General features: G+C 40.5%; 1 protein-coding gene across 1 annotated transcript in view; it reads right to left on the bottom strand.

The window, feature by feature from the left end:
• Positions 1–25,335, bottom strand: part of LOC138951012 (uncharacterized) — a 69,995-nt gene that overhangs the window by 31,636 nt on the left and 13,024 nt on the right. Inside the window, exons 5-6 of the mRNA XM_070322706.1 lie at positions 5,120–5,251; positions 1,597–1,734 (exon numbers count right to left, since the gene is read on the bottom strand). Of these exons, the coding sequence (XP_070178807.1) occupies positions 1,597–1,734; positions 5,120–5,251 (270 nt within the window). The remainder of the gene's footprint in view (positions 1–1,596; positions 1,735–5,119; positions 5,252–25,335) is intronic.

Below are 25,335 nucleotides of genomic sequence, written 5' to 3'. Positions count from 1 at the left end.
TTTTAACTTATTTTCTACCATCCATGACTTAACATCTAAGATACAGGTCTGAATGGTCTGGATTTAAGGCTACGCCTTTTCTTACAATCTGTTCTTAGGACGCACATACACACATTGATAAAATTTAAAAAAAATAAAGTTAAGAACAAAAGGAGGTAAGAGAGAGAGAGAGAGAGAGAGAGAGAGAGAGAGAGAGGGAGAGGGAGAGGGAGAGAGAGATAGAGAGACAGAGAGAGAGAGACAGAGAGAGAGAGAGAGACAGAGAGAGAGAGACAGAGAGAGAGACAGAGAGAGAGAGAGAGAGAGAGAGAGAGAGAGAGAATTGAATTGAATTGAATTGAAATTTATTTTACGAGGGTGACAGAATAAGCAATGTATACATGCTTGTTTTCATCCGGCCCTCGCCCATTGAGGGGTAACCAAATGACATATTTACCATAATTAACATGTCAAGCAACCAATAAGACATTTTAAGATGCATTAGGATTCTTTAGCAATGCTTGAAAATTATATATAACAGAGAAATATGTGTTTGTAAAAAATCCTTCATGAATTATATATAATCATGTTTTTTCAATATAATCAGAGAGTACAGTTATATTTTGCCAGCTGCTTGATAATATTTCTTGTAAGTTTTGTAAAAGAAACAGCATGTAATATTCCTTGAATGATGTTTCATGAATTCGTAATTTAATTATATTTGGAATGGCGTTTCACATAATTGCTCCAGAATATGATAAACTCGACTTGTACAGGTCAATTCTTGGAGTTGGGGTAATTAATTTGTTACATTTTCTATAATGATTTATTATGAAATTAGAGGCAATGAGTGTAGGTGCATTCCCTGACATAATTCTATACATCATCACACCTTTGTTATATGCAAATCTATCTTTGATAGGAAGAATTTGCAATCGTTTATAATCAGTCACGGAAAGAGATGTATTTTTTAAAATAATTAATTTAACAGCTCGTCTATGTAAACTGCCCAAGTATTTCAAAGTATTTGCACTTGCAGAGTCCCACACTGTGGAAGCATAGTCAATAGCTGACTGAATATGTGCCTGAAAAAACAGAGGAGGTCTAGAAAGTGTTTGATTTTTGATAACTGAAATATTTTTTTGGATGTGTTTTTACAAAGTGTATCTACATGTTTTGACCAAGACAGGTTATTGTCAATAGTTATTCCCAAGACTTTATGGCTATCAACTTCGGTAACATCTTGATTTCGTATTAGCAATGTCGGAAATCCAGATGTTAGATTTTGTCTTTTTTGCATGCATTTAGTTTTATTTGGCAATTGGATTCAGTGACATAGGGTTTAGTTCTGACCATTCAAGTAATCGATCAATGTTTTCTTGGAGGATATTTGCTAGTTAAATAAGATCTTGATGACTAGAATGAATTGTAGTATCATCTGCAAATAGTTCACACATGCATTTTACAATAGAGAGAGAGAGAGAGAGAGAGAGAGAGAGAGAGAGAGAGAGAGAGAGAGAGAGAGAGAGAGAGAGAGAGAGAGAGAGAGAGAGAGAGAAAGAGAGAGATAGTGCTAATGCATATTAAAAGTAATTTATTACTCCGACCACCACTCACCATGACAGTCTTGTGGTTCCCACATCCCGTGGCAAAGCAGCGAGAGGAGCAGTGGCTTCCTTTAGAGCGACACTCACAGTTCTTACTGTCACACTGTGACTCCTCGTTGCACCGACAGCACTCTTTACACTCGCCAGTCTGAAAACACGGAAGACAATTAAGTGCTGACCTCAAACCGGATCGGGACACCCCTGTTCACCATGAAGAAGAATTCAAAAACTGGTTTGTGGTAATTAAAACTAGGCCCAATGTTAATAACGTAACCCCCCCCCCCCTCCCTTTTACCCTTGTACGCGGTCGTACGGAAAAGGTTTTTAAGAAAAAGGTAAGATAGAGAGAGAGAAAGAGACAGAGACAGGCACAGATAGACAGACAGAGAGAGACAGAGACAGAGAGAGACAGAGAGATATGCAGACAGACAGACAGACAGACAGACAGAGAAGACGAAGGGAGAGAGAGAGAGAGAGAGAGAGAGAGAGAGAGAGAGAGGGAGAGAGGGAGAGAGTGTGGGAGTGTGTGTGGGGGGAGTGTGTGTGTGTGTGTGCGTGTATGTGTCGCAGTGTGTGTGTGTATGTGTTGGTGTGTTTGTGTGTGCGTGAGGGAGAGAGAGACAGACATACACAGAGAGAGAGAGAGAGAAAGAGACAGAGACAGGCACAGAGAGACAGAGAGAGAGAGACAGAGAGAAAGAGGAAGAGAGTGAGAGAGAAAGAGAGATGTAATCCCCACGCGCCACTGATCTAAACCTGAGAAATATCGAGAGAGCGCGTGCGAAGGGTAACAACTGTACATCTGATGGTTCAGACAGTGTCGACAAGGCTGACAGTAGTAGTTGTGGTGACAGTGACCTAGTGGTCAAACTTATGTCGGAAATATGAAAGTTGAGCTGGTCAGACAGATCCCTGCCAACAAACAGCACCGTGACAGAGAGGTGGCTGAGCTGAGGGAGGTCGTGGAACGGCTCACTAACGAACAGGACTGTGTGGAGAAACGATACCAAGCTTTAGAAAATAAGGTCAAGGAGCGCGTGTGAATGTGTGCATGTGGTTGTGTGTGTGTGTGTATGTGTATGTGTATGTGTGTGTATATGTGTGGTTTTGTGTATGTGTATATGTGTGTGTGTGTGTGTATGTGTGTGTATGTGGGGGTTGAGTGTGGGTGTGTGTGTGTGGGTGTGTGGGGGTTGTGTGTGGGTGTGGGTGTGTGAGTGTGTGGGTATGTGTGTGCATGTATATTGTTTGTTTGTGTATAATGTGGTTGTGTGTGTGTATGTCGCAACCATGGACGTAGAGAGATAAAGAGAGGCAGACAGACAGGCTGGAAGTCAGACAGACACACAAACAGACACACAGATAGACACACAGACAGACACACAGACAGACACACAGACACACACAGACAGACACACAGATAGACACACAGACAGACACACAGACAGACACACAGACAGACACACAGACATACACAGACAGACACACAGACAGACACACAGACAGACACACAGATAGACACACAGATAGACACACAGACAGACACACAGATAGACACACAGACAGACACACAGACAGACACACAGACAGACACACAGATAGACACACAGACAGACACACAGACAGACACACAGACAGACACACAGACAGACACACAGACAGACACACAGACAGACACACAGACAGACACACAGATAGACACACAGACAGACACACAGACAGACACACAGACAGACACACAGATAGACACACAGACAGACAGACACAAAGACAGACAGACACAAAGACAGACACACAGACAGACACACAGACAGACACAAAGACAGACACACAGACAGACACACAGACATACACACAGACAGACAGACAGACAGACACACAGACAGACATACATATAGACACGCAGACAGACACACAGATAGACACACAGCCAGACACACAGACAGACACACAGACAGACACACAGACAGATTCACAGTCAGACACACAGACAGACACACAGACAGACATACATATAGACACACAGACAGACACACAGATACACAGACAGACAAACACACAGACAGACACACAGACAGACACACAGACAGACACACAGACAGACACACAGACAGACACACAGACAGACACACAGACAGACACACAGATAGACACACAGACAGACACACAGACAGACACACAGACAGACACACAGATAGACACACGGACAGACACACGGACATACAGACAGACAGACACACGGCCATACACACAGACAGACACACAGACAGACACACAGACAGACACACAGACATACACACAGACAGACACACAGACAGACACACAGACAGACACACAGACAGACACACAGACAGACACACAGACATACACACAGACAGACACACAGACAGACACACAGACAGACACACAGACAGACACACGGACACACACACACAGACACACACACAGACAGACACACAGACACTGAGACACACAGACAGACACACAGACATACACACAGACAGACACACAGACACACACACAGACAGAGACACAGACTGACACACAGACACACACACACACAGACACACAGACAGACACACAGACTGACACACAGACATACACACACACAGACAGACAGACAGACACACAGACAGACAAACACACAGACACACATACAGACACACAGATAGACACACGGACAGAAAAACAGCGAGACAGGCAAACGAAGTACAAAGTGATATTTTTTTACTGGAATCCTTTTTTTTTTTTTAGCGAGTTTTGTTGTGCTTATGCCCAAACTACTATATCCTTTGAAAACATACGGCCGTTCGATGATGGTGTACCTGTCTCTATCCACGAAATACAGTTGTTTGTCTTTGATACGTAGGTTGTTTCGAAAGTCCTTATTATTCCCCTCTCAGCTCCGTTGCATCTGTAAACTGGAAGCGGTGTTCATTTTTCGGTAAACACCCAGCAACCAAAAAATAACCACCCCGCAACAAGCCCGAATCCTCGATAGCTCATGGTTTGAGAAGCTACACTTTGTGACCACTACTTTTAACGACTGAAAAGTTTCGTACGCTCAAATGAACCAACTGTACATCTCAGAAGCAGACAACATTTACATACCACTTTTAAACTAACAACTACAGGTTTAAACACACGAAATACAGTATAACATTCGAATAATACTAACTGAGAAACGTAAGCACAAAGCGTCTGGACAGGTCGGGAGCTACAGAGTTCAGAGCTAAGGTGCACGATGCGAAACTGGGGCCGGGCCGCCCAACTGTGGGGTCTGATTGGTTGAAATCACAGCAAATCTCAGTTTCAACCAATCCGACCCCGCGGTTGCGTTCCACCCAGTTTCGCTTCATGCAGAGGACTCTGCGAGGTGCTACAACCCAACGCCTGACAACACTCTTCACTAACAGCGGCTCGCACCATTTAGTGAACAAGTAGTGCTAAATGTCGGGACAAATCACTGCAGGGACGACGCATACAGCTTTGTCAAAAGCTATGCAATGTCTATTATTTAATCAAGTACTTACAAGCTTGCTGTTTGTGCATCCCCCAGCAAAGCAGTTAGCTGAGCACCTTGTGTGTCTGGAGTGGCAGGCACAGTTGTTGCTGTTGCATTCTGATTCCTCGTTGCACGGACAGCACTCTGTTAACGCGCTAGTCTGCAAATAACGATTGGTGAATGGAATACATCAAATAGGATTCGATCGCATTGTTTCAGCGTCTCTTTGACGGATAATGATTTAATACTTTGACTGTACAAGAATGTCAATTATTGAACTGCGTACTAAATTGAGGTTAAATGTAAACACCGAGTGTAACCCTGGTTTCACAAAAGATGAACATGAATGTGCTATTAACATTGTCCCAGTAAGAAGCATATCCGCTGGGATGTAGCCAGTTTTCATCAATAGGAAATAATCGCAGAATGATCATATACCTATCTCCTTCATTCACAACTTTGCTCTGACCTTGCTTTGAGTGTGTGTGTGTGTGCGTGTGTGTGTGTGTGTGTGTGTGTGTGTGTGTGTGTGTGTGTGTGTGTGTGTGTGTGTGAGTGAGTGTGTGTGTGTGTGTGGTTTGTGTAAATGTGTGTATGTGTGTGTGTGTGAGTGTGTGTGTGTGTGTGTGTGTGAGTGTGTGTGTGTGTGTGTGTGTGTATGTGTGTGTGTGTGTGTATGTGTGTGTGTGTGTGTGTGTGTGTGTGTGTGTGTGTGTGTATGTGAGAGTGTGTGTGTGTGTGTGTGTGAGTGTGTGTGTGTGTGTGTGTGTGTGTGTGTAAAATTGTGTGTGTAATTGTGTGTGTGTGAGAATGTGTGTGTGTGTGTGTGTGTGTGTGTGTGTGTGTGTCTGTGTGTGGTTATTTGTATCTTTATCTTTGTCACAACCATGGCCATAAAGACATAAAGAGAGACAGACAGACAGGCTGTAAGACAGACAGACACTCAAACAGACGCGCAGACAGACACACGAACAGAAAACCAGTGTATTTGGTGTCTGCCCACAGTGTCATTTCCTGTTGCCTCCTATAACAAAGATTTGAGTAGAAAGTGAGTGTTTTGTAATACATGTACAGTATTGGAACCCGTTTTGGGGGAGTTTTGTTTTGTTTTTGTCCAAACTACTTTGTCCTGTGAAAACATACGTCCGTTTGACGATGGTGTACCTGTCTTTATCCACGAAGTAATCTTGTTTTTCATTGATACGTAGGTTGTTCTGAAAGTCCTTCATAACGCTCTGTAATTACCGCACAACTCATCATTAATTTGATCACATTTGTTCATCTATCTTTAGCTATATCTTCAAGATTCTGTAGAAAGTGCCTTTAGAACACGTCGGCGCAAGTGTTTTTGTTGATACCCAAAAGGACCCTCGTTAACTCTCGGTCAGCAGCACCCAGCTCTCATAACGGGTTCCTCTAAGAGCAGTATCTTGACATGTGACGTCGTATGGGACCGGGTCAGGTGAACATGTAGAATGGGACAGCAAGGGGACACACTAAGCTGCTAGAAATGCGGTTGCTGTGGAAGCTATGAGAGACGATGCGCTGCCAAGGTGCAGCGTAAACCCATGAATATCCGTCGTTGGACCGCACTAGCTTCAAGCTTTAAACACCACAGACAGGCAATGAGCATGTGCCGTTCTAATGTAACCTTCCGCTGCGCCTCGAGTGGATTTTGTATGGCTGCCTAAATGTAAATGCTTGTATAACTGTGTTTTAATTTTAAATGTGTCAAGCGCAAAGAGCATAATTGTAAAGTTATGATGTTGCGCTATATAAATGCTCATTTATTATTATTATTATTATTATTATTATTATTATTATTATTATTATTATTATTATTATTATTATTATTATTATTATTATTATAAATGGCGGGGTAAAAACGGTCATACACGTAAAAGCCGTGGGAGTTTCAGCCCATGAACGAACAAACAAAACATGGAACACAGTCAAAAATAAATTAAAAGTGTTAAAGTGGTTACAATGTTCAGAAATAGTGTTAGATAACAAGTTGAGTTAAATCCCTCTTCACCACTTTTAAAAGAAATACACCTTGTCGCGCAAAATTTTGAACTGTGATGCTTTTACTACCCCCACCCCCTGCTCATTTTTCAGAAAAGAGTGCATATCATTTTCCAAATAGAAAAGCAAGGTAGTCAGATGATCAAAACTTAAAAACAGAAATAGGGAAGCAAAATAGAACATGCAACATAGTGATTTAACTGGTGAATTCAGAAAAAAACCACTGTTTTATTCATTTTATAAGCTGAATTTAAAGCTTGGAAGACAGAAAAAAAAATAAAAAGTGCTAAAGTGGTTACAGTGTTCAGAAATAGTGTTAGATACCAAGTTGAGTTATCCCTCTTTATCACAGTTAAAAGAAACACACCTCTTGTCGCGCAAAATCTTGAACTGTGATGCTTTTACTACCTCCACCCCCTACCCATTTTTCAGAAAAGAGTGCATATTATCTTCCAAATAGAAAAATAAGTAAAAGTAACTGGAAATTTTTAAAATACATCTTTTCTGTCAGTCCAAGGATTGCTTAGTCCATTAAAACAAACAGATTAGGATTTAACGCGCCCATTTTAAGATAAAAATAACATGATAATTGACATATCAGACTTTTTTTTATGCAATTACTACTGAAGATTTGTTTACATTTTACTGTGAATTAATTGATCAAAATTCAAGATGACTAATATAGGAACAAAATATAGCATACAATATAGTTACTGTCCTGGTAATATGAAAAAAACACTTTTGTATCAGTTTTGAAAGTCATTTTCAAGCATAAAGCAAAAATAAACATATGATATAAAGTGCTAAAGTGATTAGGATGCGCTAAAACTTAAGTAAATTCAAGCTGAGGTATCCTTACCGATGGAAAAAAAGATACACACCTCAATGCACAAAATCTTGAATTGTAATGATTGTACTACCCCTACCCCCTACCCATTATGCATTTGCTCTACCTATGAGACAAGTAAGTAAAAGCGACATGTCACTTTTAAAATATTATTTTTATGTAAGTTCTGGCTTGTAGAGAGAAAAAAAAGAAAATAAAGGGCATTTTGCTGATTCAGAAGATAATTTTTGAGAAGATCAACTATTAAATTATTTTAATTAATTTAGTATATAATTCGATTGTGTATATATGTCAATGAATGAAGTCTTGTATAGACAGACAAACAGAGACGACGACTGATATAGGATCAAAATGTAGAACTCAAAACACAGTTACTTTGCAGTTTTATGTCAATAAAATAAAAGAAACAATTGTGTACACCCATTCCGAAGTTAAATTTCAAGCGTAAACAAAACACACTTCCATTCTCTAGCACTGCCCTCCAATTTTCACAGAATCAAGGCAAATATTCCGAGATTCCCACAAAAGGACAGAAAATGGTAAAGATCTTGACACATTTGTTTTAATAGAGAAATAACAAGTACAGCCATTAGCTGTGTCACTGGATTTCTTTGTCAGGCTGAAACTTAGCTGTTGTGTTGATGTCTGCTGTGTGTGTCTGGGTCCAAAACAACTTTCACATTCTCATCTACACACTCACGTTACTCACACAAGTATACAATTCCACCCACAGAAGCGTTCGGGGAAGGGGGTCTCGCACTCGGGCGAATCGCACCACAAAATACAAAGTATAACGAACACAGATTTTACTATTGAACCAAAAAGCAAATTAAATCACAAATAAATCAATCAATCAAAACTTCTACACAATGACACACTCACTCTCGGTTCACACTGCGCTCTGGGCGCACACACTTGGCAGCACGAATACCGTTCCGACGCTGTTTGTCTTCGTGCAAGTCCAGCACAGGCACACGATTGTCCAAGAATCATAATAATCCTCGTGAATGTCACAGCAGGCATAGTAAGGTTACGTAAAAAAGTTCAAAAGGGGGCGTTGATGATTGTAATCCGGTGCACACACACACACACACACACACACACACACACACACACACACACAAACACACACACACACACACACACACACACACACACACACACACACACACACACACACACACACACACACACACTCCGGTTTGGTAAGTTACCTGATAATGTAGCCTGTAGATCTAACGGGGAGACTGATCAGACAGGAAGAGCAATACTTTCACATTGCCGATGTTCAGCGATAAACTTGTTTTCTTCGAGAGTTCGATCTTCGTGCGATTCTGGCGCGTTGTCACCAAGAACGTTAAAAAAACAGGATATCATCAAAAACCAGGTTTAGGAACTCTTCATCTAAAGTCAGTCAGTATTAACCTCCTCAACACAATCCTCATCTTGTCCCATAGTGATTTCTGCCGTCAAAGAACATGTGGTTCTCAACTCACAAGACCGATTTGTCGTCTTCCATTGTGAAATTCAGATCTACCCCAACTACGTGCATTGATCTGAGCAATAAAATGTAGATGCGATAATCTGCAAACATCTCTTCAACACACTCTGCATCTTGTCCCATCGTGATTTCTGTCGGCAAAGAACATGTGGTTCTCAACTCACAAGACCGATTTGTCATCTTCCAGTGTGAAATTCAGATCTGCCCCAAGTACGTGCAATAAAATGTAGAAGCGATAATAGGAAAAAAATATTTTCGCATGAACACTGCCACGTTGTCAACAGTTCGATGTCTTTTATCCAGAGCAGGGATGAACACATTTTTTCATCAGCAGTTTGTTATGTTTATCCGCATTACTTGTCGTCTGTTTTTGCTTGACTCGTAGGGTTCTTCAGCCAGGCAACACGAGCTTGTTTACTGACACGTTCTCACGCACGACATGTCGTAAATGCAAGTTCTAACGATTGCTGTTTATTGCACTGATAGAGAATGTCGATATTTGTAAACTTCTGCCATTTCCTAATGTTTATTTCATTAGTTTGCATACGGATATGACTAATGAGTGGATAATCTGTTACGACACGAAACCCGTTCTAAATCCGGGAAGGGAGGCTACTCCAGCGTACTTTCAGAAGTATCCTACAGCCTTAAATCCAAATGTTTCATCCAGATAAGTGTTCGTAAATAATTGTTTGTCTGTGCACTTAAAAGACCGTTTGGTCGATACATTCATGACTGTAACGTATTTGTGTCAATAACAAACATGACTGTAACGTATTTGTGTCAATAACAAACATGACTGTGACGTATTTGTGTCAATAACACACGTGACTGTAACGTATTTGTGTCAATAACAAACATGACTGTGACGTATTTGTGTCAATAACACACGTGACTGTAACGTACTTGTGTCAATAACACACGTTCCAATAACTTACCTTTCTGGTTTTCTGAATTGAAATCTAGTTAACTTGTACAACAGAACCATCGGCGCGAAGCTCTCAATGCAAGTAGCTCCCATACTTTGTGTAATGACTAGAATTGTTCTCCTTCCAGATTTCGACACATCGGCAACTTCGACGAAAAGACTGCAATATGTCGGTCAATTATCAACTATATTTGAGGGCCCCAAAGGGTTTAAAATCGTGATCGTGATTGGCGTTTTTTGACCTTTCTGTGACCGTGATTGCCGAAATTTCCATTTCTGTGATCGTGATGGGACTTTGCCCGTGATCCGTGATGACAAAAAAATCAAGTCTCGTGATCGTGATCGTCATTTGTTTTCGTGATCGTGATGGGCATTATTGCAAAGCATTTTATTTTCAACGTACATTTTTCACAGCTGTATCACTCTATGATCCTCTATTCGTCAAGGAGCCAATCCCGATTGAAGGGAAGCAACAACACATTCAGAAATATGATTTTGACAGCGATTGCTTCCCTTTAAGAGAACCAATCACACAAAAAAGAGATCCAATCAGAAGGCAAATTGCAAAAGTATGCCAAACTTCATCCAATGGAAGGGCTTCGTGCAAAAGTTGTGAGTGCATTCAGTCAAATTCGAATTCGAAGATCAAAAATGGCATGCAGCGGTACTGTCATCGAACTTCTGTTATATTTTGTGGGTTCAAGCCAGACCAAAGCAGGCGGCGAGAATGCCTTCCTTGGTGGAAAGGTCAGGCTACGGGTCGGTCTTTCCGAAGACGAAATATCAAGGTATGTTGATCTATGTTGCTCTATGACTGTTCTGAATGTAGGCAAAGATCTTGAAATTTGAGCCGTGAGATTATTGACATTGTCGACATTGCCACGTCCGGCTGTCACTCGCTCAGTGTGACCTCGACTGGCTCGAGATCGAGTCTGCGTGTAGCCAAAACCGAAACTAGAAATGTGTTTTTCATCCCAGCACCGTGGACACGCTTGGCATAGATTCTAATTGTCGCTTCTTTGCATTAAGCTTGGGTTTATTTTTGCGCCTGTAAACTTTAATATCAACAATGGGTTAAATTCAGAAACAATGGCTTGGAGACGTGCCAGTTTGGGTCACTTGATCCTCATGTCAAAGACGATCAAAGTCATGTTCGTTGGGGATTTTGTCAGGCATGCTACTTTTCCGGTAATTGCCGGAAATCCGATAAAGCCGTTTTCAAAATACGGTAAAGTCAAATTTTGCACACTATGGTTTCCTCTTGCTTCTCATAACTACGATTTAAGCATAAGGTGAGTGTTTTGTAACACTGTTATTCTGTTTTGCGAGTTTTGGTTTTCTTCTGCCCAAACTACAATGTCCTGTGAAAACATACATCCTTTCGGTAATGGCGTGTGTGTCTTATCACACGACGTACAGTTGTTTTTCATTGCTGTGTACGTTGTTTTGAAAGTCCTTAATTACACATATTATTACTGCATGCACAGCTTACCGTTAATTGGAAAACATCATTAATTTTCTCAAAGAATACTTCCACTAGCTGTGTGCAACACGTTTGTACCCCAAGATGATTGCGTAAGATCACATGTGAAGTTGATGTTTCAATTCCAAATGTGATATTCGTGCATCTTGTCTGACCAACTGTTCAACAGCAGCAAGGTTTGCTGGAGCAACATCACTCAACGGTCAGCCTGGGAGGGTGTTCTTTTACAAGATCTTTTCCCCCGTTTACACTCATGTTACTAGTTGTAAACACTTCCCTTGGTAGCAGCGTTGTTCCCATAAGTTCCACCCAAAGTGCGATAGGAATGAAGAACATAAAACTATTTTAGGAGGTCAAAATGCATCATTGCTCTATTTATAAACTCCCGCGCTGTGAGCTCCATGACAGAAAAGTAAACACTGGCTTCCAAGAGAAAACTTTCAGGAACGTGAATTTTAGTTTCATTACTGATGAAGGATTGCAATATGTATGGGTCATTTTAAATACTGTGAAGCATTGTAAGAAGATTGGAGTCTAAGTATTAGAGAGGATAAATGCACAGTGGTAGTGGTAGTGGTCTACTTAAGGATAATCTATGTATTATTACGCGTTCCGCTAACAATAACGAAACGTAACTGACAATGGCGTCTTGGCCTGTGCGTTTAGTTTCACTTTTGTTAACGTAATGGGAGGGAAGACAACTGATGCAACAATAAGAAAGAGTAACGTCCCATGCCTTGATTCTTCAGTTGAAAAAAGAAGAAAAGTCGTACACGGAGCCGACGACACAGCCGAAAACAAGAACAATGGAAACGATTAGAAAACAATGTTGTAAATCGTAATGTTTCTTTACTTAATACATTTGAACCAAACAAGTGTTGAATAGGGGCATGCAGAACGTTCAACGTGTACACAATCTTCAGAAAGTGGAATGCGCTAGAAGAAAAGTGTTTGCGTGCATCTGTCTCTGTCTGCAGATTCTCTCATTCCGATTCATTTCTTCGGCTGAGAATTTCATGCAAAAACTGATATTTGTAGCATTTAGTTGTTCAGGAACATACTAGTTATAAATAATTGTGTGAATATAAACACGCGTTCACTGAGCTTTCACATACATTTCAGGGCTCGTAATTTCTTTCGATTTAACCACAGCGTGTTAGCAGATCAAAGGAAGCAGACGTAAACTCCGACCCCTAACCTTGGAACTGCGCACAAAACGCTGACGTCACCAATTAAAAAAGTACCGATAGCCACAACCACTAACACTAACACTGTACACTTATCCTCTCTAATATCACAACGCCCCTCGTATGCGCGCGTCGCAAAATGAATTCCAGTGTTGCTCCATATTTCATTAAAAGAAATTGCTGCTGTGTTTTTTTCTTTGTAAATAAAGTCAGAATGTCACTCAATGGTTTTAAACTGATATTCAATGTCCCTGTTTCATAATCAGATCGTTTCATTCCAACACCACAAAACGTAAAATGAAAACAAAATGCCATGTTTCGTCCAACTTGTTTTACATTTTACATTTAAATTTAAACAAAAAGTTTTCTGATGACTGATCCCGATTTTCCAGTGTCAATCTTTTAGTTTCAGATTGACTAAATCTTGTGATATAACTTCACATCACCTATTTTTTGTCTCCGATAAAAACAAAGAAAAAAATGTTCTTTCTACAATATGATCTTTCCTGACCAAAAACAATTCTGTAAATTATGGCGAATACTTCTTGTTTGTCGCCAAAGCTATGCTGTTCAAGATATTTCGAGAAAAAAGCTTCCATAAAATCAAAGCACAATTAAAAAAATAGTTTTTCACCAAACAGATTGTTGGTGAAGCTATGGTTTATGGAACCTCGATCTCCGTGAAACGTGATAACCATTGAAAAGACCAAAAAGACAGCACGAAACAAGACCCCAGACATTAGAGACTATAGCACTGCTGTGTGCCTTCATTGAAGAATGGCGCTTGTTAATTACATTATACATCTGCCATGCTTCTGGTTACAAGTATTTGTTTTTCCCTTCTTCCTAAAAACTTTCCTTTAACCCTGTAACTGTTTCAATTGGCATATTATTGGCATTGAGTGCAATTTGACAAGAATTCGCAAAGTCATGGCCGCGTTTTATTGTTTTGGAACGTGCGGTCTCCCTAAAAAGTAACGACAATCAGGTTTTTAAACAGTATTTATACGTGTTCAACAGCAATGCCTAAAAAAAGACCTTTAATGTCCAGGCGACTTTTCTTACTTTGACCGCTCCACAAATTACACGATTGTGTACTTTGAAAAATAGATTTTATCTGAACGATATTATGATTTATTTCTAAAATGCTGACTGTAAGCGTGTGATTATTCAGACATGTCGAGGAAATATAAAACAACATGATCCGTTATTTTTGAGACATTTGTGTTTTTATTTACTAACAGTCAGGATATTAGACATAACGGTTTTATTACCGGCTTATTTCAACCAAAATAATTAGCGAAGCGACCCTGTGAATACGATGGAAGGAACAGCTCAAATAAAGACGGGTGTTGAACCGAGGGTCGTGACCTCTCTTACGTGACCTCATGCTGTCAATCACTTACCTGACCTCATGAATATTAACATCTGAAGAGTTCTCACACAAACATCCCTCACCTGACTAAACAGGCCTTTTTGTTATCAAAGAGAAAGGCACAGATTCAGAATCAACATAACAACAGTAAGGAAATAATGTAAAACTACATTTGACATAAACTCGGTAACGCAATTTCAGTTTGATTCTTCACAAACTTAAACAACGCAATTCAAAATCGAGCTGAGCACAGCACAGCAATCCGAGAAGGTGGGTGTTGCATTGCCATTCTGTTCACATCTACCTTCTGACAAATTTGACTTTTCGGTATTTCAACATGGTAAAGTATTGTATTGTTAAAAGTACAAAGTGTCGTAAAATAGAACAGGTCATCCTGATATGCTTAATTCAAAATGTTAGTTTGTCTTTGTTATCTTAAGAGTGACAAACAAAAAGGGTCTTGACCGTTATATATAACATTTAGCGGGTCACCAAGAATCAGGCCTGATTGGTCAAATAGTCAAATGGGGCCCTACACTACTCGTCATAAAAAAACTTTGCACATGCGTTTGAGGGCAGATCTTTCTGATGAGGCCGTTTATCGTCAAACCAATCATATGACTGAAAAGGCCGTTTATTCTCCTAACTTATTCAGAAAACAGATTGAGTTTACATGACGTAGTGTTGATACCGTGGAACCTACAACAAAGATACCCTCCAAAATCAAAATCGCAAAATCAAGGTTCCAGCGTTAAAATTGACACAAAATCAGAACTGCTAAAGCGAAACATGTTTAGCATGTGATTAGACAGACAAATTAAATCTGCATCCAAATCAGTCAGTTTTGTTCACATATCTTGTCTAACATGGACGCTATGGCATGCTGAGCGGTGTAGGTGTCAATCCTCTCAGCTGGCATAAACTGCAGTTTTTGAAGCCGTTTTAGTGGGTAATGAGAAAAAAATGGTACGTTTGAGTAACTCGTTAACGCATGGTCTTCAAACCTTCAGTGATTTGTGCTGACACATGTCGTGAACTACACACGGAATTTCAAGTTTTGTGTGTTATTAGTTCTGCTGTTAATTGACATATCAGAACGAGTTTTAGATATAAAGATGTACCCTGTCCGATTGAACAAACTGTTTTTTTATGACGAGTAGTGTAGAATGGTAATAATATCTTTATTGCATGAGACACTCATGACAAGTTTCAGCGAGTGCGTTGTCTCTATATCCCGGTTACTTACCATTTTGTTGTTTGTACAACAAGTTGCAAGGCAAGGCCCAAAGCATCGTCTGTTTTTGATGCAGCATTCACAGTTGTCGCTCTTTGTGCAATCTGATTCCTCGTCGCACGTGCAGCACTGGAAGAGGAGAGAGTCTCTAATGAATGCATTCAACTGATAGAATGAAAGATAAAGAAAAGCATGGACACTTTGCAGTGTTCGGCAGTATGTGAATATACATGTGTTTGTGTGTGTGTGTGTGTGTGTGTGTGTGTGTGTGTGTTTGTGTGTGTGTGTGTGTGTGTGTGTGTGTGTGTGCGCGCGCACGTTTGTGTATGTGTGTGTGTGTATATGTGTGTGCGTGCGCGTTTTCATGTGTTTGTATGTTGTTGTGTGCATACGTGCGTGCGTGCGGGGGTGCGTGTGTGTGTGTGTGTGTGTGTGTGTGTGTGTGTGTGTGTGTGTGTGTGTGTGTGTGTGTGTGTGTGTGTGTGGTATAAAAACTGAGTACAAGCACGTCTGGTGGTAATGGAATTCCACCAGGCAATCAGTAATAGAGCCGCCATCATCGCTACAACACCAAATGTTCTCTCTGCTGGGATGAATCGTTGCTTTGAGGGTTATGTAAATTATTATATCTTCCTCATTCTCCAAGGCACTCTAACCTATACAGTCATATACAAGAATCAGTTTGTTTATTTTGTATTCCCGACCGGACATTGTCCTTAGATCAAGACAAATCAAACACAAACATTGTAACTCGGTTGCCTCGAAGGTATCTGTGAGAATCTTAACAAAAGAGGCCGAGCACTATTAACAGTTGTGATAAACAAAGGGAAGAAAACACTCTAAATTCATACGGCATGTGTAATAGAGTGAGTGAGAGTTGTGATAAACGAAGGGAAGAAAGAACTCTAAATTCATACAGCATGTGTAATAGAGTGAGCGAGAGTTATGCGGAACTTGTTATCTGGCACCTGATCGAGAGAATAACAAATCATTGAAATAAACAAGCGACTTCCATCCTTAAACATGGATGATCGCTGCAAGCTCATATGTCCCTTATTCTCCAAGGCACTGTAACTTACACTTAGGTACACCGTCACACAAGAACCAGCTTCTATGAGGAAATGAAAGGACATATAAGCTTGCAGTGATCACCCTTTTGTTTGGGGATGAAAGTCGCTTGTTCATTCCAATGCTTGTCGTTCTTCCAGGTGCCACGAAGCTGGTTACACATCGTACATCCACTGTAAAATATACACAAACGGTGAGAGAACTCGAACTCGAAATCATTATTTCGTAAGGATTATAGCATTAGGTCCATATGGTCGTTTCTTACAACTAGTCCTTGCAACAACACTAACATAAAACGAAAAGAGAGAGAGAGAGAGAGAGAGAGAGAGAGAGAGAGAGAGAGAGAGAGAGAGAGAGAGAGAGAGAGAGCGAGAGAGAGAGAGAGGGAGAGAGAGAGAGAGAGAGAGAGAGAGACAGACAGACAGACAGACAGAGAGAGAGATAATGATAATGATAATGATAATGATAAATTCTTTATTTACGAGGGTAATGGCATAAGCAAACAGGTGCTTTTTTACATCCAGCCCTCGCCCATGGGAGGGTTTAATCTAAAGATAATACGTTTTAAAAATGTTGGGATATCAATTAAAGAAGTAATAAAAGCAAACGAAAAACAAGCAAAAGATTAACAGACTAAACAAACAAACAAACATATACATACAAACTAACATGACATATTATTGTCAAAGGTATAATGAAAACTGTTTCTGATAAAAACGTGTGAAACTTCGAGGGAAGAAAACATCCGTGAAACTGAGGAGTCAATAGCAAGTAATAGAATGTGGCATCGTTACATAAGTCATGTTATGAAATTAATTAGGTACATTTATCTACTAGGTACAAATAAAAAATCAACAATATAAACATGTTCAGGCTAAGTGAGAACGAAATGTGCCATGTATAAGGAATGTGAAATATATGTCTTTAAAAGTCTTGGCATTGACAGAATGTTTGAGACCGCTTGGAAGTGAATTCCAAAGATTAGTCCCCGAAAAGAGTAGTCTGGACTTAAAAAGATCTATACGAGGCCGAGGAGCATACATTTTTGTCGGGTCTCTTAAATTGTGGGAAGTGAATTGAGAAGAAAGAGGTGCAGGCGCTCTTCCAATTATGAGTACATGAGTCTTGATTTAGGAGGAAGAATGTTTAAAAGTTTATAGTCTTCGAGAGAGAGAGAGAGAGAGAGAGAGAGAGAGAGAGAGAGAGAGAGAGAGAGAGAGAGAGAGAGAGAGAGAGAGAGAGAGAGCGAGAGAGAGAGAGAGTAAAAAGATGAACAGAAACATTTTATTGTAATGAAACAAAACTTACTCTATTTGAACACTTCTCAACTACGCAGTTGGCACACAGTAGACTTTTTGACAGACAGCTACAGCTCCTGGTCTTGCTGCATTGTGAAGGGTGGGTGCACTCACAGCACCGATCCTTCTTGGAGGTCTGAAAACCGCAACCCAGTGAAGGATATAATGATCGAGTCAACGGGATGTTGTTTATTTTGTATCACCAGCTGATTATATTGGGTACTATAAATATCTGGCATCAAATTTACGCACGCGTTTGTATTAATACACAACCATTATAGAAAGCTCTTGATTTGCAAAGGCGTCGTGTTAGGGTGACGTCAGGCGCTTAAGTCAGAGTTTCCACAAGTGTAGCGCACTCGATGTGTGTGTTGTTGTCCAGTGTTCTCTTGACAGACGGGTTTTGACGTCAGGCGCTTAAGTCAGAGTTTCCACAAGTGTAGCGCACTCGATGTGTGTGTTGTTGTCTAGTGTTCTCTTGACAGACGGGTTTTGACGTCAGGCGCTTAAGTCGGAGTTTCCACAAGTGTAGCGCACTCAATGTGTGTGTTGTTGTCCAGTGTTCTCTTGACAGACGGGTTTTGACGTCAGGCGCTTAAGTCAGAGATTCCACAAGTGTAGCGCACTCGATGTGTGTGTTGTTGTCTAGTGTTCTCTTGACAGACGGGTTTTGACGTCAGGCGCTTAAGTCAGAGTTTCCACGAGTGTAGCGCACTCGATGTGTGTGTTGTTGTCTAGTGTTCTCTTGACAGACGGATTTTGACGTCAGGCGCTTAAGTCAGAGTTTCCACGAGTGTAGCGCACTCGACGTGTGTGTTGTTGTCCAGTGTTCTCTTGACAGACGGGTTTTGACGTCAGGCGCTTAAGTCAGAGTTTCCACAAGTGTAGCGCACTCGATGTGTGTGTTGTCTAGACGTGTTCTCTTGACAGAAGATTTTCGAAAATAACTGCGTCGGGTGTGTATGGGTTGTGGACAAGTTATTAACAGCTATTGTGTTTTCAGCGTAGCAATAGGGCCCGATATTTAGACGAGACAAGTATAATGCCGACAAGTCGAAGACGAGTCGCATGTGGAAGAAACCGGAACCATGCGTCTTTGTTATTGCCGATATGCTTTTGGATATCGGCAAAAATGGCCAACTTCCGTAGCGTTATGCTTTGATGATCGCAAAAGGGATGTGTGAGACCATCCAATCACAGCCCCCGAATTCCCCCACGTGTCCATCAGAATAGCTATATTTATATACACACACAGAGTAAAGGATGATCTCCCTTGCTCATGTATAATTTCTATGCATTCTCGCTCTTGACGTCATTTTATATTTAACTTTTCTTTAAACGTACAAGCGATCGAGTGGATATTTTGGCATTTTTAGCAGGGCTCTCATTATACATTTCTATTTTTATATATATATATATATATATATATAACACCCTTATTTTTCACCCGGACAAAAAGGATAAATCGGACGGGCGAAGGGTGTGTCGACAAAACGTGCTACTAGGGACATCCAGATTCAACCTTCGTCAGACGAACATTCGTCGGTGGTGGGGATTTCCTCTCTATTTTTAACTTTGTGCCTCAATGCGCATGCGCTGGGTTTTTCGCGCCCACCACTGCATGCCGAAGACCGGGATCTGCGTGGTGAAAAAAGCCTGTTTGACGAACCTCAATCAGCAATCTTCGTGATTACGTTTAGTCCTTTTCATAATGTTAAAAATATGTTTTATGTGCGCAGTGTTAAAGTTTAATATCTTTACGACGCTTCTGTGGACGGTGCATCTGTAAACTGTTTATTTTGGAGGCCTAGTGCACGAACACGGATACCCACACAAAACTCAGAACTTGAGTAGACGGACGACATATCCTGCCAAGTGCAGCGTGTGGTTCGCTTTTCAGAATGTTTTGTTTCAGTGTTGCTTGTGTACCCAGCATTAAACGTTCGAAGTTCAGCACGTTTTACGATTTTGCATTAAATTATGGCATTCTGAAAGCAGCGATTGCAGAGAGAGAGAGGGCTTGGGGGGAGGGGTGGGTGGGGTGGGGGGGGGGGCAGCAGTCGTTAGTGTTCACTTCTTATCTTGGTACGTGCAAAATAACTCTTTCTCTGTCTATCTGTCTGTCACTCTCTTTCTCTTTTTATATTTAGTCAAGTTTTGACTAAATATTTTAACATCGAGGGGGAATCGAAACGAGGGTCGTGGTGTATGTGCGTGTGTGCGTGCGTGTGTGTGTGCGTGCGTGTGTGTGTGTGTGTGTAGAGCGATTCAGACTAAACTACTGGACCGATCTTTATGAAATTTGACATGAGAGTTCCTGGGTATGAAATCCCCGAACGTTTTTTTCGTTTTTTTGATAAATGTCTTTGATGACGTCACATCCGGTTTTTCGTGAAAGTTGAGGCGGCACTGTCACGCCCTCATTTTTCAACCAAATTGGTTGAAATTTTGGTCAAGTAATCTTCGACGAAGCCCGGACTTCGGTATTGCATTTCAGCTTGGTGGCTTAAAAATTAATTAATGACTTTGGTCATTAAAAATCTGAAAATTGTAAAAAAAAATAAAAATTTATAAAACGATCCAAATTTACGTTTATCTTATTCTCCATTATTTGCTGATTCCAAAAACATATAAATATGTTATATTCGGATTAAAAACAAGCTCTGAAAATTAAATATATAAATATTATTATCAAAATTAAATTGTCCAAATCAATTTAAAAACACTTTCATCTTATTCCTTGTCGGTTCCTGATTCCAAAAACATATAGATATGATATGTTTGGATTAAAAACACGCTCAGAAAGTTAAAACAAAGAGAGGTACAGAAAAGCGTGCTATCCTTCTTAGCGCAACTACTACCCCGCTCTTCTTGTCAATTTCACTGCCTTTGCCATGAGCGGTGGACTGACGATGCTACGAGTATACGGTCTTGCTGAAAAATGGCATTGCGTTCAGTTTCATTCTGTGAGTTCGACAGCTACTTGACTAAATATTGTATTTTCGCTTTTCGCGACTTGTTAATCTCTCTGTCTGTCTTGACTTACTCTCTCTCCCTCACACACACACACACACAAGCACGCACGCACGCACGCACGCACACACTGTGACACACACACGTTTGCTCATACTAGCACACACACGCACATACACTCGCACGCACGCATGCACGCACGCATGCACGCACGCAAACACACACACACACACGCAATAACGCCGGCACACAAACACACACACAAACACACACACACACACAGACTCTCTCTCTATTTCTTTTTTGCGCATCCCCGCCACCCCACCCCCCCCCCCCCCCCCCCCCCCCCCCCCCCCACCCCGCACACACACAACCCTGCAGTCTTTCGAAAAACAGACGAACGCGCACGAAGAACTTCGCGTAAATCTGGACCGAAATTGGAAAGTGGTGACCGTGACGGGATGTGACGTCACCACTTCAACAAACTCGCGAAGATTGGAACTCACGAACATTTGACGAAGGTGAACCTGGATGTCCCTACTGTCCACGTGTGTCCGACACACCCCTCGTTAATGATTGGCCCCTCCAATGTTTGAGCAAAAAGCAAGGGTGTTCACTCTTCCACAACACAAACAAACCCGACAGAGTTATTTTCAAAAATCGTCTGTCAAGAGAACACTAGAAAACAACACACACCCAGTGACCCTCCACCACGGAATGAGTCGCATGTCACCGACGCATGATTTTCATATTTTTTACATTTTCCTAAAGAGTTTTTATGCTCTATATATCCAGACGTTTTTAGAAAAGAGCGAAAACTGTTCGAGTTACAAGCCTGTGACTAAGGTGACCCTCACACTGTTACCAGACACCTCCCAGACTTATATTAAGCCTAGTGAGGAACCGCGCGAGGTGATATGCGACTCATTCCGTGGAGGAGGGTCACCCCAGATACTCATAATTAATCTGCACTAATGTCACAGACACAAAGTTGGAGACTATTTTAGTAATCTAAAGTAATTGAATATATTCCGTCCAGAACCATCGCTCCTCCTGCTCCCCCCCCCCCCAATAAAACATAACACTGAATCTTGTTTGCTGGGCGTGTGAGAAGTTGTGGGAGATTTCAGAATTTTGTTGTGTTAAAATCATATCGTACTCCACACTGCTCTGCTTGTAATCAAATAAGCAGGTACAGTGTTTTTACATTTAGTCACGTTTTGACTAAATGTTTTAACATTGACGGGGAATCGAAACGAGGGTGGTGGTGATGGTGGTGGTATGTGCAGTGTGTGTGTGTGTGTGTGTGTGTGTGTGTGTGTGTGTGTGTGTGTGTGTGTGTGCGTGTGCGTGTGCGTGTGCGTGTGTGTAGAGCGATTCAGAGAAAACTACTGGACCGATTTTCATGAAACTTCACATGAGAGTTCCTGGGTATAATATCCCCAGACATTTTTTCATTTTTCTGTACAATGTCTTTTATGACGTCATATCCGGCTTTTAGTGAAAGTTGAAGAAGCACTGTCACACCTTCAATTTTTGATCAAATTGTTTGCAATTTTGGTCAAGCAATGTTCGACAAAGGCCGGACTTTGGTATTGCATTTCAGCTTGGAGGCTCAAAAACTAATTAATGAGAATTGTAATTATAATTATTTTTTAGAAAACGATCCAAGATTAATGTTATCTTATTCTTCGTCCTTTCCTGCTTCCAAAAACATATAAATATGTTATATTCGGATCAAAAACAAGCTCTGAAATAAAAATAAAACCAATTTCATCTTATTCCTTGTCGGTTCCTGATTCCAAAAACATAAAGATATCTTTTTACATTTAGCCAAGTTTTGACTAAATGTTTTAACATAGAAGGGGAATCGAAACGAGGGTCGTGGTGTATGTGTGTGTGTGTGTGTGTGTGTGTGTGTGTGTATGTGTGTGTGTATATGTGTGTGTGTGTGTGTGTGTGTGTGTGTGTATGTGTGTGTGTATGTGTGTGTGTGTGTGTGTGTGTGCGTGTAGAACGATTCAGACCAAACTACTGGTCCGATCTTTATGAAATTTTACATGAGAGTTCCTAGGAATGATATCCCCGAACGTTGTTTTCTTTTTTTCGATAAATACCTTTGATGACGTCATATCCGGCCTTTTGTCAAAGTTGAGGCGGCACTGTCACACCCTCATTTTTCAATCAAATTGATTGAAATTTTGGCCAAGCAATCTTTGACAAAGGCCGGATTTCGGTATTGCATTTCAGCTTGGTGGCTTAAAAACTAATGAATGACTTTGGTCATTAAAAATCTGAAAATTGTAAAAAAAAAAAAAAATTAGAAAACAATCCAAATTTACGTTCACCTTATTCTTCATCATTTTCTGATTCTGAAATAATATAAATATTTTATATTTGGATTAAAAACAAGCTCTGAAAATTAAAAATATAAAAATTATTATCAAGATTAAATTGTCGAAATCAATTTAAAAATACTTTCATCTTATTCCTTGTCGGTTCCTGATTCCAACAACATATAGATATGATATGTTTGGATTAAAAACATGCTCAGAAAGTTAAAACGAAGAGTGGTACAGAAAAGCGTGCTATCCTTCTCAGCGCAACTACTACCCCGCTCTTCTTGTCAATTTCAATGCCTTTGTCATGAGCGGTGGACTGACGATGCTACGAGTATACGGTCTTGCTAAAAAATTGCATTGCGTTCAGTTTCATTCTGTGAGTTCGACAGCTTGACTAAATGTTGTATTTTCGCCTTACGCGACTTGTTTTAGGATAAAGAACAAGCTCAGAAAGTTAAAACGAATAGAGATACAAACAAGTCGCGTAAGGCGAAATTACTACATTTAGTCAAGCTGTGGAACTCACAAAATGAAATTGAACGTAGTCCGCCGCTAGTGCAAAAGGCAGTGAAAGTGACGAGCCTGTTTGGCGCGGTAGCGGTTGCGCTGTGCTTCATTGCACGCTTTACTGTACCTCTCTTCGTTTTAACTTTCTGAGCGTGTTTTTAATCCAAACATATCATATCTATATGTTTTTGGAATCAGGAACCGACAAGGAATAAGATGAAAGTGTTTTTAAATTGATTTCGACAATTTAATTTTCATCATAATTTGTATATTTGTAATTGTCAGAGCTTGTTTTTAATCCAAATAAAACATATTTATATGTTTTTGGAATCAGAAAATGATGGGCCCAAAACAATAAAATACTTGACTTGACTTGACTTTGACAGAGTGATTGAGTTTGTGTTACTGTTTGTCGATTTCTTACGTGAGCCTTGAAGGCTTCGCCTCTTGTTGTTATTCTTTTCGTTCTTTATTTCTTTGACATTCAGTCCTTGTCTGACTTTGGGTCTTCTGCATCGGATAATCCCTGGAAACTGGTGAGGCTGGTGTTGATTTGCTTGGTAAACATCTTCAGCATAGCTCTAACTCGTTGCCTGATCTGATGACCCAAGGCATCTGCGTTTTGTTTTGTTTTTTGGTCATAAAATCAACATTCAGTTTTGTCACATGTTGTGTGCTCTAGCTTGGACTACCTCAGTGGGCGATTTTATGACACTAAGCATTAACATTGTAGCTTCCATTTAATAGATTCAAAGTAAATAACAAATAAAATTAAAAAATCACACAAACCAGCCAGCCCACCCGCATACAAACAAACAAACACAATCAACAAACAAGTAAACACACAAACAAAAATATATACAAACACATTTTGCCACACAGTGTGTGCAGCACCACATGCACTATGCATCACTCCAAATCCAACATCAAGCTGCGTATTTCGTTTATGTATTTAAGACTGTTTTCGGTAAAATCCCTGTACATGTTCACCTTTGAATATACTAGGATTTAAACTTACCTGTACAATGTCGCGGTTTGAACACCGCTCAGACAGGCAGCTGGTGCAGCGAACTTTCTTGGTACGACAAGGGCAAAACCTTGCAACCATGCACTTTGACTTCCAGTTGCACGGACAGCACCGTGATCCCCCTGAAGCCTGCACACAGAACACATCCTGTTCAACTTTGCGTTGGTATTCCAAAACTAGTATTAGTTAGTTGACTTTCAAACATGACAATTCAATAAATCACAACAATCTCAAAGATTATCAGAATCAAAACTGATGCAGCCTTACAACAAGTGCAGTGAACTGATTTTACCCATCATTGCCATTTTGTGGCAAAACAAAGCGGTCAAGAAGAACAAGAAGAACATGGAGAACAAGAAGAAGAACAAGAATGTATTCCACCATATAGCATAACAGCCATTGGTATTTGTCCTGGTGAGGCTATGTGTTTATGACACAGGACACTTCAT

This window comes from Littorina saxatilis, linkage group LG16 (assembly GCF_037325665.1).
Source record: "Littorina saxatilis isolate snail1 linkage group LG16, US_GU_Lsax_2.0, whole genome shotgun sequence".
Classification (NCBI taxonomy): Eukaryota; Metazoa; Mollusca; class Gastropoda; order Littorinimorpha; family Littorinidae; genus Littorina; species Littorina saxatilis.
The sequence above is the reverse complement of the archived record's forward strand: the minus strand, read 5'-3'. Positions and strand labels throughout refer to the sequence as shown.